This window comes from Populus nigra, chromosome 12 (genome assembly GCF_951802175.1).
Source record: "Populus nigra chromosome 12, ddPopNigr1.1, whole genome shotgun sequence".
NCBI lineage: Eukaryota > Viridiplantae > Streptophyta > Magnoliopsida > Malpighiales > Salicaceae > Populus > Populus nigra.
This window is the reverse complement of record NC_084863.1, coordinates 1944177-1957227: the sequence shown is the minus strand read 5'-3', so window position 1 is coordinate 1957227 and position 13051 is coordinate 1944177. Positions and strand designations below refer to the sequence as shown.

The 13051-nt window shown below is 32.1% G+C and overlaps 1 protein-coding gene across 1 annotated transcript; it reads left to right on the top strand.

Annotated features, from left to right (window-relative positions):
* Window positions 1–4476: 4476 nt before the first annotated feature.
* LOC133668884 (protein BONZAI 3) lies at window positions 4477–12454 on the top strand. The gene is made up of 16 exons (XM_062088883.1): window positions 4477–4892; window positions 6486–6533; window positions 6996–7144; window positions 7272–7320; window positions 7791–7847; window positions 8641–8820; window positions 8908–9048; window positions 9163–9224; window positions 9335–9428; window positions 9502–9616; window positions 9722–9798; window positions 10333–10467; window positions 10888–11052; window positions 11133–11246; window positions 11396–11492; window positions 12138–12454. Exons 1-16 carry the CDS (start codon window positions 4737–4739, stop codon window positions 12242–12244), a joined length of 1746 nt encoding a protein of 581 aa, XP_061944867.1. The 5' UTR covers window positions 4477–4736; the 3' UTR covers window positions 12245–12454.
* Window positions 12455–13051: the final 597 nt, after the last annotated feature.

Sequence of the window (13051 nt, the reverse complement as noted above, 5' to 3'; positions counted from 1 at the left end):
CAACAAAAATAATAAAAAAAAACCTTGAAAACTAACAAAATTAGATGGTTAAAAACCCCACTGCGAGTGTTTTTGCAGTGTGAAATTTCACAAGGAAGAATCTTGGACACTGCTGTAAGTGGTTTCATTCCCCCGAGTGATTTTTTCGAACAATTCCTTTTGTATCTCTGCAAATTAATCTCATGAAATTAGCAAAAGAAATCAAACTCAAAACTTTTCCCATTTAGCTAGCTGCTTGATCTTGAGTGAGTCCATAATCTTTAGCTGATTAATTTAATTTGAGGGTGAGAAAAATAATTAATTAATTTGATTCGGTAATAATTTGTTTGTTTTTGTGTTTTAAAAATATTTTAAAATAAATTAAATTTTATTTTTGCTTCAAAATAATATTTTTTTTATGTGTTTTCAGATCATGGTGATATAAAACATAATTTATAAAATATTAAAAATATATATTATTTTAATATATTTTTAAATAAAAAATACTTTAAAAAATAGCTAAAATCATTAACAATCGATTGTTCTGCAACAACTTAATTTGATAAGTTGCCATCATTAACTGTGGACTAAGCATTATTTTCCTTGCATCCCAAGGCTCAACATGAATGAACACGCCGCGTCATTTTACTAGTCAATTTCAACGTCTTATTTAGTCATTTAATTTGTACTCTACAAAGTTTGCCTTGTCAGAATTAATGCAGTCTATCTGGAGTGCCTGCCACTCCAAATTTTCTAATGATTTGCCTGCTGTAGACATAAATATGTGTTTTAAAAATATTTATTTTTTTAATATTTTTTAATAATTTTAATGAATTGATGTTAAAAATAAAATAAAATTTTAAAATATATTATTTTAATATATTTTAAGTTTAAAACATTTTAAAAAAATATGATCTGTAGTGTAAATAAAAATACTACACACGTGTATATATCATTAACGTGTAGATGAAGAATATGTTTGGAAACACGGTGTAAACCGAGTTCTCAAAAAATTTATTTTTTTTATTAAAATTTAATATGTTTTGTATGTTTTGAATCATTTTGATATACTGATATCAAAAATAATTTTTTAAAAATAAAAAACTATTATTAACATGTATTATAACACAAAAAATTATTTTAAAAACAACTGTAATTATATACACTCGAAGAAGTCCAAGATTCTACACTTGGGAAAATGATGGCCTAGCAAAGCAAAACTTTCAGAAGAAGCTAGTTGATATATAGGATTCATTTCTATATCAATTGTTTTTTACGAGTTCATGGAAAAAAAAAGATGAGATTTGAGTTTAATACATCATTTTCTTACCTACTCATCGATCGTCATCTACGAGTTCATCGAGGTCATATTATACAAACATGCAGGTAATCAAAAGCATTTATTTAATTTTGAGACTCAAGACAAACGATTAGCTAGCGTGTTTATTGACTCTTATATTTTGATTTTAAAATTGTATGTATGTACGTACTAGATAAGAATTTAGGTGTGGAGAATTCAAGATTGATTTGTTTAAACCAATCTAATAATAATATTAAATAATTTTTTATTTAAGAGAAATTAATTTGATTTTGATTTTTTTAAAATAATACACTAATGCCAAGTTCAATTACAATTTATTGAAATTTGTATGTTATTTAACTTTTAGTAGTTTATTTCTTGTAATTTATGCATTGTCAAAGAGTAATGTAAAATTATTTTGAGATTTTATTTAAATTAAAAAGTTTTTATCTCATATAGAGTATATATACTAATGGGTTTCAAATCTCAAGTTTAAAAAAACATAGTTTATTTTTGTGAACACAGAGTATATATACTAATGGGTTTTAAATCCCACATTAAAAAGATATCATGTTATCCTTTTAAGTTAATAAAAGGAAGTGGAAGTGGATATGCTAATAAACCGAAATGTTTTTTATCCCACATTAAAAACCATAACTTTTTTCTTGGGAATATAGAATATATATACTAATGGGTTTCAAATCTTATATTAAAAAAAACACCGTGTCTCTCCTGGGTCACAAGGTGACCGGCCGGGTCGACCAGGTTTGACCTGGTCATTGCACCGGCCGATCCTTTAATAAACCCGAACTGATCTACCTCCCGGATCAACCAGATTCATCGACCTGCCGGACCTGTTCGTGCCCAATAACTATGGCTAGTGATCATGACAACAAGGAGTCCGAGGCTAGTTAAGGCGGACTCCATGCTTATCGATCTTGGCAAATCCATGTATATATTAGCATATCCACTTCCATGCACGAGCTAGAGGGTCAAAACCGTGAAACTTCACTGCAAAAAAGGCGTTCAAAAGAAGAAAGTCTTCTTCGAATTCTACAAAGAAGTTTATTTTTATCTTATCTACTGGGTCCAAAGAGGTCTGCTCTCCCGCGTTTTGTAAGACTTATCGAGTCGAGTCGTCCAGAGCCACCCACATGGGTAAGATCGATACAGGAAAAGATTAATTTTCTTCAACAGAATTAACATAGATTAATTAATTGCAGGTATGCAGCTTCTGCACTGTTGGCTCAATCTTGTGGCGATATATGGTGCTGAGGGAATCTCTATGCAGACCAGCCAGCTAGCTGTTGTGATATGTGAAGGTGAAGATCTCCTCCATGAACCTCATATATTACAGTTATCCGAACCCTAGCTAGTTACCTTATTGGATGAAAGGAAACTGGTCACAGCTTTCAAGACTTGTTGATGAAATATACACATAGGATTCCTTGTTTATACATGTTTTTTCCTATGATCATGACAGCAAAATCAAAGAAATTACGAGAAAACTGACATAATTAAAATCATAATCCAACCTGTTTACAGATTTACTTCCCGTACTGAAAACATTTCTGATTGATCTAGTATATATCAAACTTGATAAGGACGGACATGCAAGTCCCACATGCATGCATGAGAGAGGTCAAAATTGTGAAACTTCTTTGTAAAAAGCAAAAAGACTTGAAAAATCTGTCTCCATAGAATTCCACGAACAATATTTAGTTTGATTTTATCCACTTTTATTAGCATATTTTTGGTACGTTTTATTTAACGACGAATAAATAGCTATTTCACAGAAAGGGTCCCTATTGTATATATTAAATTATAGATTTCATATGAATTCCTCGAGTTTTCCTATGTATGACATTTTGCTTTTTCCTATGCTTCTATGATGTTTTTGTAGATTTCATATGTATGTCATAACAAAGTGCAATTACCAGGTGATGATAAATAATAATAATAATAATAATAATAAAATACTTTACACGTTTTTTATTCAATATGTACACACCTCCATAAATATTGCTATAAATTAATATATTAAATATTTATTAAAAGATTTAACTTAAAAAAATCTATATATACAGACTTTTATCTCTCTAAATAAAAGATATGTCAGAGCTTAATTATTTTTCTATATTCTATCTCTATAGATAATATATATCTAAAAATACACAAGATTGATACAAAATTTAAATAAGATTTAAAAAATATTTAAAAAATATTTATTTTCCCATTATCTAAACAAATATTATACTAACTTAAATTTTAAAATGATTTTTTATTATATTACCTGACCCACAAAATCCTTCGGGTCTAATTTTATCATCAAAATCTTTCTACGTATAATTTTTCAGCCTCCTCGTAAAGTTTTTCTAGCTAGTATGAAAAGTCCATTCAAGGAGCACAGTTTTGATTTCCGTGTAATATTTTTCAAAACCCATTGGATTATTATTGGAATATTGACTCTCCTTGCCTTTTCTTCTTCCTTAATTTTTTTTTTAATTATATAATATTGAAACTAAATCACTCTCTAATTGAATCAGAACTGATATCTCACAAGAATTTCTTCTTATAACCTCTTCTGAATTCAAACTAAGATGATTAATACCTTTAATATTGATCCATAATTAATGAGAATAACATTAATAACGTAAGAAATTAACCGGATGTATGCATATGCTTAGAAGATTTTAGTTTGAATTATTAGTTATTTGTTTTGATTAAATTAAGTATATTTGATGTTGATATATATATATATATATATATATATATATATATATATATATATATATATATTGTGAGAAAGTATTCTAAATATCAATCATTTGAGACACCTCTCGTTAGCATTTAATTATTTTCGTTTGATTAAAAAAGAAAAGATAGAGAATACATATTAACCCTAAGTTTTATAGCAAAAAAAAATAAAATTATCATGTATAATTTTTTTAATTAATGTAATATCCTAATTATAATAATATTAATACCTCACTTAATCCAATTTACATGTATATATTTTTTTCCCATCGTGCAATTGACATGTATATTCATACTATTATCATTCTTATAATTATCATATTAAAAAATTTTATTGACTTCTACATTGACTCGATTACTTTATTACCTTCCTTGATTATATATCACTTCCCATTAAAAAGTGTCAGAAAATTTCCCCTGTGTATAGAAACAATGCTTAAAATGGCAAGCTTTTGAGGTGTAATTACTTGTAATAAAGACTTGATCTTTTGCTTTACTCTGTTTCTTGGAAAGACTCTCTGGTTTTCGAGTTTGTGTGCAACAAATATTCTGGTATTTGTCTATAAATACATACACTTGTTATAAGGGCCTCACAACAGAGGATTCAAGAGAGAGTTCTTAGCCCTTTCGAAGAGAGAGTTTTAAGGTTTTTTGTGCTGTAAGTATTTAGAGAGAGAGAGAGAGAGAGAGAGAGAGAGAGATGGGACTTTGTTTTTCTGATGTACGAGGAGGGAAACAAGCAATAGGAGGGACATCCCAACAAAATCCCAACAGTAATAACAATGCTGCCCACAATGATGCTGTTGATTTCTTCTTCAAGTCCAATGGCCAACAGGCTCTTTTTACCCAAGTTGAGGTATACGTTACGTTTTGTGTTAATAAAAAAAGGAGAAAAAACAATGTGAGGCTTGGCGTGTATGTATATGTATTATTAATTTATTATATTTCATAGAATTGTGCTGTGAATGTCACTCAGCATTGATGAATTTTTTAATCTTTACTTGACTTTTAGTTTAGTTTTTTTTTCCTTTTATCTTTAAAGAAAGAAAAGCTAAAAAGTTTGAGTCTTTGTCTTTGCTAGTTTAATAATTAGAAGGAATTCATTGTTAATTATTTTCTTAGGGTTTGGCTCTGTTTAGATTCTTGTTTTTAATTATTTTTAACTGGACCTTTTCTTTTTGCCAATTTGATTTTTTTCTAAAACATGTCATCTAGGTTGTAAATTTTGACATGGAATTTCTTTTTAGTAAAGGGTTTATGAAATTTTATGGTCTTGGTTTAAACATTAAAGAAACCCTAAGTCTCTGTATTAAAACAGAGGATGGTTGGAAAGTGAAGGAAGGGAGCTTTAAATTTAAATTAAATTGTGATTAAAAAACCAGAAATCAAATTGGGAGTGGAAAAAACTCTAAGGATATGCTTGGTGCACTGCTATTGCCTCTAATATTCAGTGGCATTAACTTGATACAGGCGCAGAACTCTTTTTGTCTGGTTTATTGATTCTCTGTGTAGTTTGGTTTGGAGAATTCTTGTGGAGAAACAGTGGTTTTGTTTTAAGCTGGATGTAACTTGGAGATTTTTTTTAAATGAAGCCATGTGGGCCTTCCGAGCAATGTTGAGTATGTAACATGGTGTCCTCGAACAATGTTGGTAAAAGAATTGTTAACAGGTTGAAGAAGCTAGATGGAACACGTGCAGAAATTTGTTTGTGATTTGCTTTCTTAATTGATATGATAATGCATGTTTTTTTTTATGTTGAATAGTCTTGTATCAGCTTTGCCCCACATGCTCTGACTTTACTCATCTCCTAGATGTTGCTTCCCCAAACAAAACACATGAAAATGAACACTTTGTAAATATGACAAAGCTTTTGGGAATGAGACAAAAATTAACTTTTAAATCTCTCTGTAAAACATGAATGTTGACAATTCATTGTTAATAGAACATGCTTAAAAACTTTCTTTATCCTTTTTGTTCATGCCATAACCTGCAGATGCTTTTGATTTTAATTGATGTTGACTTTTCTTTGGCGCCTTCCCATGGTCAGCCCCTAGGCCCTTTATTGTGTTAGCTTCTTTCTTACTTTCTTTTTTTTTCCCTCGATTTAGCTTGACACGAGTAATAGGTTGGTCTTGAATCTCCAAACACCCATTCATGCTGTACCTTTTGTTAAATGGACAAGCATTTATATGCATGCTGCAACATTGTTAACATTTAAATAGATTTAGTACAACAATAGACAATAGTCACTGGATTCTATCTTCTTTTTTAAGACATGAATGCTGTGCACCCAATTAGACAAGATGCAGGAATTCTTTGCTTATAGCTGTTGGTGCTCCATGTGCAAGGATATTTATCTTTCAATATCTGTGTATATCTTCTATATTAGTTTATGAACTTATTTTTGTTAGCTTAAGATGTATTCATACTATTCAAATGTGCTCTGCAGTTGTCTTTATCAGCATCAAACTTGCTTGATCGTGACATCACATCCAAGGTAATACGGTGAACTTAATATGCATATATATTTCCTGTCCTTTTGATGTTGTGGTAACCTGCCAAATTGTTATGTTTTCATGGATCCACCTTCTTATCCTTTTCTCAGATCGTCAGAGCCTCTTTATTGTTTGCCTTGTAACTTTTCTATGCATGTCAAAGTTGGAAGATTTTTATCCAGATATCATATATTGATATCCCATGTCTCAACTAGCTGCGTGGCTTTTTTTTTTATGTTCCCGCTTATTTGACCATGGTCCAAGGATTAGTGTCTGCTCTAGTTAGAAATTATTGGGCAGGGTGTTGAAGGCCTCTTGCTATGGTTGATGTCCGGGGTCGATTGAGAGAAAAAATAGAGGACTCCATTTTCAGTTTATTTGTTGAGAAATGTAAAATATGCATTTTTGTTAGATAGTTGGCAGTGCTTGTGTTCTGTGATCTTGACTAAAAAGATTTGTTGTAGAGTGACCCAATGGTAGTTTTGTTCGCAAAGAAAAGGGATGGGAAACTAGAGGAAGTCGGTAGAACAGAAGTCATTTTGAACAACTTAAATCCTACTTGGATTCAAAAGATTACAATTGCTTATCATTTTGAGATGGTTCAGCCACTTGTGTAAGTTCTGCTCAATCTCTCCAAATGCTGGTTTTCAAGTTGTATATCTCCTAACATTTTCAGTATTGTGTTAAATGTTATTTTGTTTGGAGTTTTCAACTCACATTCTGTCTGTGCCCTCTTTTAGCTTTCATGTCTATGATGTGGATACCAGCTATCACAATAAACCAGTGAAGGTATGGCAGTTTCTTCTTCCAATTTTTCTCTATTATTTTGATTCCATTTCTCATAATTAAATGCATTCAAAAGGTACACAGTTCTAGCATATCACCTGATTTAGCTCTGAGAATTCAGTCCGCAATCTGTTTCGCAAACTACTGTAAAATAAAGACTTGCTGAAAGCAGTTTGGAAACAGGCAATTCACGTGATTGATCATACTAGTTCCATAACCAGATAACTTCTGCCAGGTTCATAACAGTGAGAAGCCACCTTCAGTTGAAAAAAAGGAATATGAAAATATCATGTTCGAGATATCAAGCACAAACATTTTGGATCATAACACCAACAAATTTTAGTGAGAGAAAAATGAGATAAAAAGAATTAAAATGGAAGTAGCAGAACAAATTAGCCTCTCACAAAATAGTGAGATAAATTTTTCTGAAGGTGAAGTTTATATTTTAAAAACTGTTCTCTATTGGCTTTCAGTCACTGAAGTTGAAGGATCAGGAATTTTTGGGAGAAGCCAACTGTGTTTTGTCTGAGGTAAGTTCCTTTTAATGTGATATTGCTTGTGGAGTTTAAGCAAAGTAGAATGCATGCATTGTGTCTATTGAATCAGCAACTCTTAACAAATTTTTAGCAATTCATACATGTTTAATGAATTTAACCAAGCAAACACATTAATAATCGCATAACTATGAATGATGCAACAAAACTTGAGTTTCTAATGATATTTTTTGAAAAATTGAGAGGACGTTGAGATATTTACCTCAAACCTTAAGAGGAACCTTAGATCTTAATTTTTAAAGCAATTATTTCAACTCTCAAACTTGCTCTGCGAGAAAAAATTTGAGAATAATAAAATTGTAGTGAAAAGAATGGGTCAGGGAGCCAACATGGAGCTAAGAGAAGGGCAGATAGTTTAAAATAGTGAAAGAAACTAGGGACGATAAAATCAGCTAAATAGGATTTTATTTGATATTGTTATCCTTATAATATTTTCCTGTCACCATTGTAGAATGGCTCTATTAAGGATGTGATTCTGTATAGCCACGTTATAACACGGCAAAACCGTAACAGGCAGCCGGTTTTACATTAAGTAAGAGCTGATATTTAAAAGCATGAGGGATCTATTATGAAACTAATTTGTTGCGTCGACAATTTTGCTTGTGAAGCTTTGCACTACATGTTTTAGATGACCATTGATGCAGCTGGAACTAATCTGAATGTTGTTCTCACCATTGTGTAATCATTTTGGACGGGCTTACTGTCATTTTCGTAGACTATTTTTCATGAACTTGACACCACTGTTTACATTTATTTTTGCATTTGGCAGATAGTGACAAGACAGAATCGTACATTAACTATTCAACTCCAGAACAGAAATGGGCATGGAATCCTCCGAAAGATAGGGACTCTCACTGCCCATGCAGAGGAAACAATTGCTTCAAGAACTACTGTCGAGTTAACACTACGGTGTTGTCACTTGGCTAACAAAGATTTATTTTCCCTGAGTGTAAGTAATGAGAAATGAGCCATTTGAGAAATGAGTGCTAATGTTTGTCATCTATATTAGATCTCAGTTTTGTCTTTTTTGTAATAGGACCCCTTCTTAAGAATATCTAGAATGGTAGAGGGTGGAGGTTCTGTGCCTATATGCAAGACTGAGGTGGTGAACAACAATCTGAATCCAATGTGGAGGCCTCTATGCCTAAGTATGCAGCAGTTTGGGAGCAAGGCAAGCGTCATGTCTTGAACTATTTTAGATGATAGATTAAAGTTTTTATTGAATGCTTGATATCATTGTTTATTCAGGTTGGCAAAAGTTGTTAGCTTAACGCGTTTCACTTTGATACAGGAAACCCCCCTTGTTATTGAGTGCTTTGATTTCAACAGCAGTGGAAATCATGTGCTAATTGGGTAATTGCTTTCCCTTTGGCTTTTATCATATTTCTTTCTTTTTTATCGTGTTAACAGAATTTAGTGGTTAGCACCAATATTAATACATTTTTATTTATTTATGTCCTTAGTAAGCTTCAGAAATCAGTGGCAGACCTGGAAACTCTTCACAGAGAAAAAAATGGTGCTAATTTCGTTATACCGTCCAGCCATGTTCGTGAAAAGGTGTCAATACTTTCTATGCATACAATCTAATGTACAATTTTATTGTCTTTGCTAATTGCTCCTTGCGTAATAGGTGCTGAAGGGTCAGCTGTTTGTGGATCGATTTTTGGAGAAGGAACAGTATAGTTTTCTGGATTATATTTCGAGTGGCTTTGAGCTAAATTTTATGGTTGCTGTTGACTTTACGGGTAAATAACCTTTGATTGTCTTGATATTGATAACTTTTTATTCCCCTCGCCTCTTTCCTCTCTAGTTTGATATCCGTTTCATGCATTGGATAATCGTTTTTTCAGCTTCAAATGGAAATCCTCGAAATCCAGATTCCTTGCACTACATAGATCCTTCAGGCCGGTTGAATTCTTACCAGCAGGTAAGGCTGTGGTATTTTGTTGCTCTTACGACGCGTGGTAGTTATTCTCTAGAGATTTTATAATTGAGATATAGAGATATATTAGAATGATAACACTACATTGTAATGTACACTTAGTTGGCCTACTGACATGTTTTTGAATTGTTCGATCGTTCAAGATGTTCCCACTCATGGAATTCTTCTCGATAAGACCACTTCCCACTCTTCACCAATACATTCACCTGAAAGACTTCTATCTATAGGGGAATCAGGATTATTAAAACCAAACAGAACAACTGCAACTTATTTCCGACTTCACCACCAAAAAAATATTATATGGATTACAGAGTAGTTAAGAACATGGTCAAAAACTCTACTTTCATTATTTTGTTCTTGTATATTCAGTTTTTCAACGCAAAATGGAGCGGAAAACAAACTTTTAAGTGGGTGTAGAATGAGCTGTTATTCTTGTTTTTTGGACTTCCCTTTGCTATTTAGAAGAAAATATAATTCATCAATGAATTGGCTGCTAAGCTGATCGACAATTATCTGCAGGCTATAATGGAAGTAGGGCACGTCATACAATTTTATGATTCTGATAGGCGTTTTCCTGCTTGGGGCTTTGGAGGAAAGACACCTGCTGGAACAGTATCTCATTGTTTCAACTTAAATGGCAGTGCAAGCTTTGAGGTAGGAAGATAATTGCAATGCTTGATTATTCTTACAGTTATTGAGTTGGATTGCATATTTAAGTTCGTTTCTCCAAAGCTAGCACAAGATTTCCTTTTTCTTGTTTAATTTGTCAAAGTTTTAATGATATTCGGTAAATATTTGTTAACTCTTTGCTTTTCCATCCAATAGTTTTTTATTTTTGCATGCTAATGTTCTTTTCCTTATCATTCCTAAGCTTAATTCTTATTAAATTTTACCAGCTCTTTATCATTTAGACAGTCAGTGGTAGATAGAGCTGCTCATTGCCTGGAACCTTTTTATCAATGGTCCCCCCTCCTTTCGGGAAATAATTCCATATAGGCCCATGAATTGGTATATTTACTATAATCAGCAATTTCATGAGCCCTTTAAAGAACAGTTGAGTTCTTTATTTAACAGGTCGAGGGCGTTGACGGCATCATGGCTGCTTATGCAACTGCTCTACACAATGTTTCTCTTTCTGGACCCACTTTATTTGGCCCGGTGATCAACACAGCAGCACAAATTGCTGGTCAGTCTGTTTCAAACAACAATGGCAAGTATCTTGTCTTGCTCATTATAACGGTAAAGTGAACTACAACCTTGTTTCCCTTTTCTCCTGTTTGCCTTTATGTTTGTAATAAACAAGTTGTCACCTTTCCTAGGATGGAGTTATCACAGATATGCAAGAAACTAAAGATTCTTTGGTGAGGGCATCTGATCTTCCTCTATCAATTCTTATAGTTGGAGTAGGAGGTGCAGACTTTACACAAATGGAGGTGTGCTTTTCTTCAGTAATCTTTACACCAAGCTATAAATTTGCTTTATTTGTAGAACAATTTTGAACATTCGGCAGAGACCACTCATCTGCACCGATTAGAAATCTCAACATCGAAACGAAAATGCTCTAAATCTTGTTCCTTTGCAGATCCTTGATGCTGATAACGGAGAACGATTACAGAGTTCTACTGGTCGGGTGGCTACACGTGATATTGTACAATTTGTCCCAATGCGAGAAGTGAACAGTGAGTATAATTGATGCCGCCTTTTTTTATCCCTGAAAACTTATTTGAATGAACCAAAAGCTGGTCAAGCTTTGTCGTCTTTATGGGACAGACTGACAAATTAAAGTACGGTCTAAATTGTTGGAAATTAAAGCTGGGCGGCTGAATGCAATTCTTTTGCGGCCTTCGTTTATAAATACTATTGGATAGTGGTAGACAATATTTAGAAACCATAATTTGCAGTTGGTAGTGAGATGCTGTCTGTCTGGTGGATAAAGATCGTATAATTAACAGCACAAAATCTTTTGACTCGTTGCTGCCTTCATCATACACATCTGTGGCCATATTGTTGAACTGCGCATGGAGGCACACACTCAAACTGACTAGCCACTCTTACACATACCTTATTTATTGAGAGTCTGCTCGTAACATAGCTGACATCTTGTATATCCTGATGTCTGAGGGAATACTTTGCTTCTATCTCCTTATAAGCTGAGTGCTCCTGTTTGACCTAGTTGAGGCTTTCATTCATGCTTGAATGCAAGTGACCGTTAGCAATTTCATCTCTTAGACTATAGGGTTCAAAAGGTGGTGCTACTAATTTACTTCTGTGTATTCTCTTTATTCTTGAAATCTCAACTAATATGTTCGTTGTGCTTTGAGCAGGTGGACAGATTTCTGTCGTTCAAGCTCTTTTGGAAGAGCTGCCTGGACAGTTTTTGACCTATTTCAGGTCTAGAGATATCAAACCACATGCTCGTCATGTTTGCTAGACAGCCTTCTTCTCTAGAATCATCTCAAAAATCCCTCAAATATTGCACATATCGGGCGTAAACCGAAGGTTGTTCGTGTTAAGAAATGTGTATTAGGAAATTAGGAAAAAAATCTCTTTCTTCTTTTCAGATTTTAGCCCTTTTTAATTTTCTCCACATTATTTCTACACCATAATACAAGTTCCTAAATAAATGTTTTTATATTTGTTACTCTATTGTTTCCACTTTATTTTTATTTTTAAAAAAAGAAATGCTTGTGATTTTTGGCATTAAAATGGAGAACTATGTGTATATATATAAATGGCTGGTCATTCACTCGAGATCGCATGTATTTTTATATAGATGGCATATTAGTTTTCTTGTTTTTTTTCTTCCAAAATATATTTTTTTATAAATTAAAATGAGAAATGCAATAAATCATAAAATATGATGAATAGTTAATAAATTAGTAATTTCTTATAAAGTGTAGAACTAGTATTTAAAATTTTAAAAAAACTCTTTATAGAATTAAATAAAATTCTAACTTGATTAGAAAGGAATTCGAAAATAAATAAATAACTATATATATATATATATATATATATATATATATATATATATAAAAGTCTGGAAGAGCAACTTTCAGACTTAAATTGAGCATGATTCGGGCCTCGACCAGATAGATATGATTTTTTAAGAAAAAAATTGAACTTACTATTTATATTTTATTTTAATTTAGTAATTGGATTAAAAAACATATCTATTTTAGAAAAAAAAAAAACTCATTTGACTTATTCAGTTTTTTTAAAATAAAATCATATTATAAGT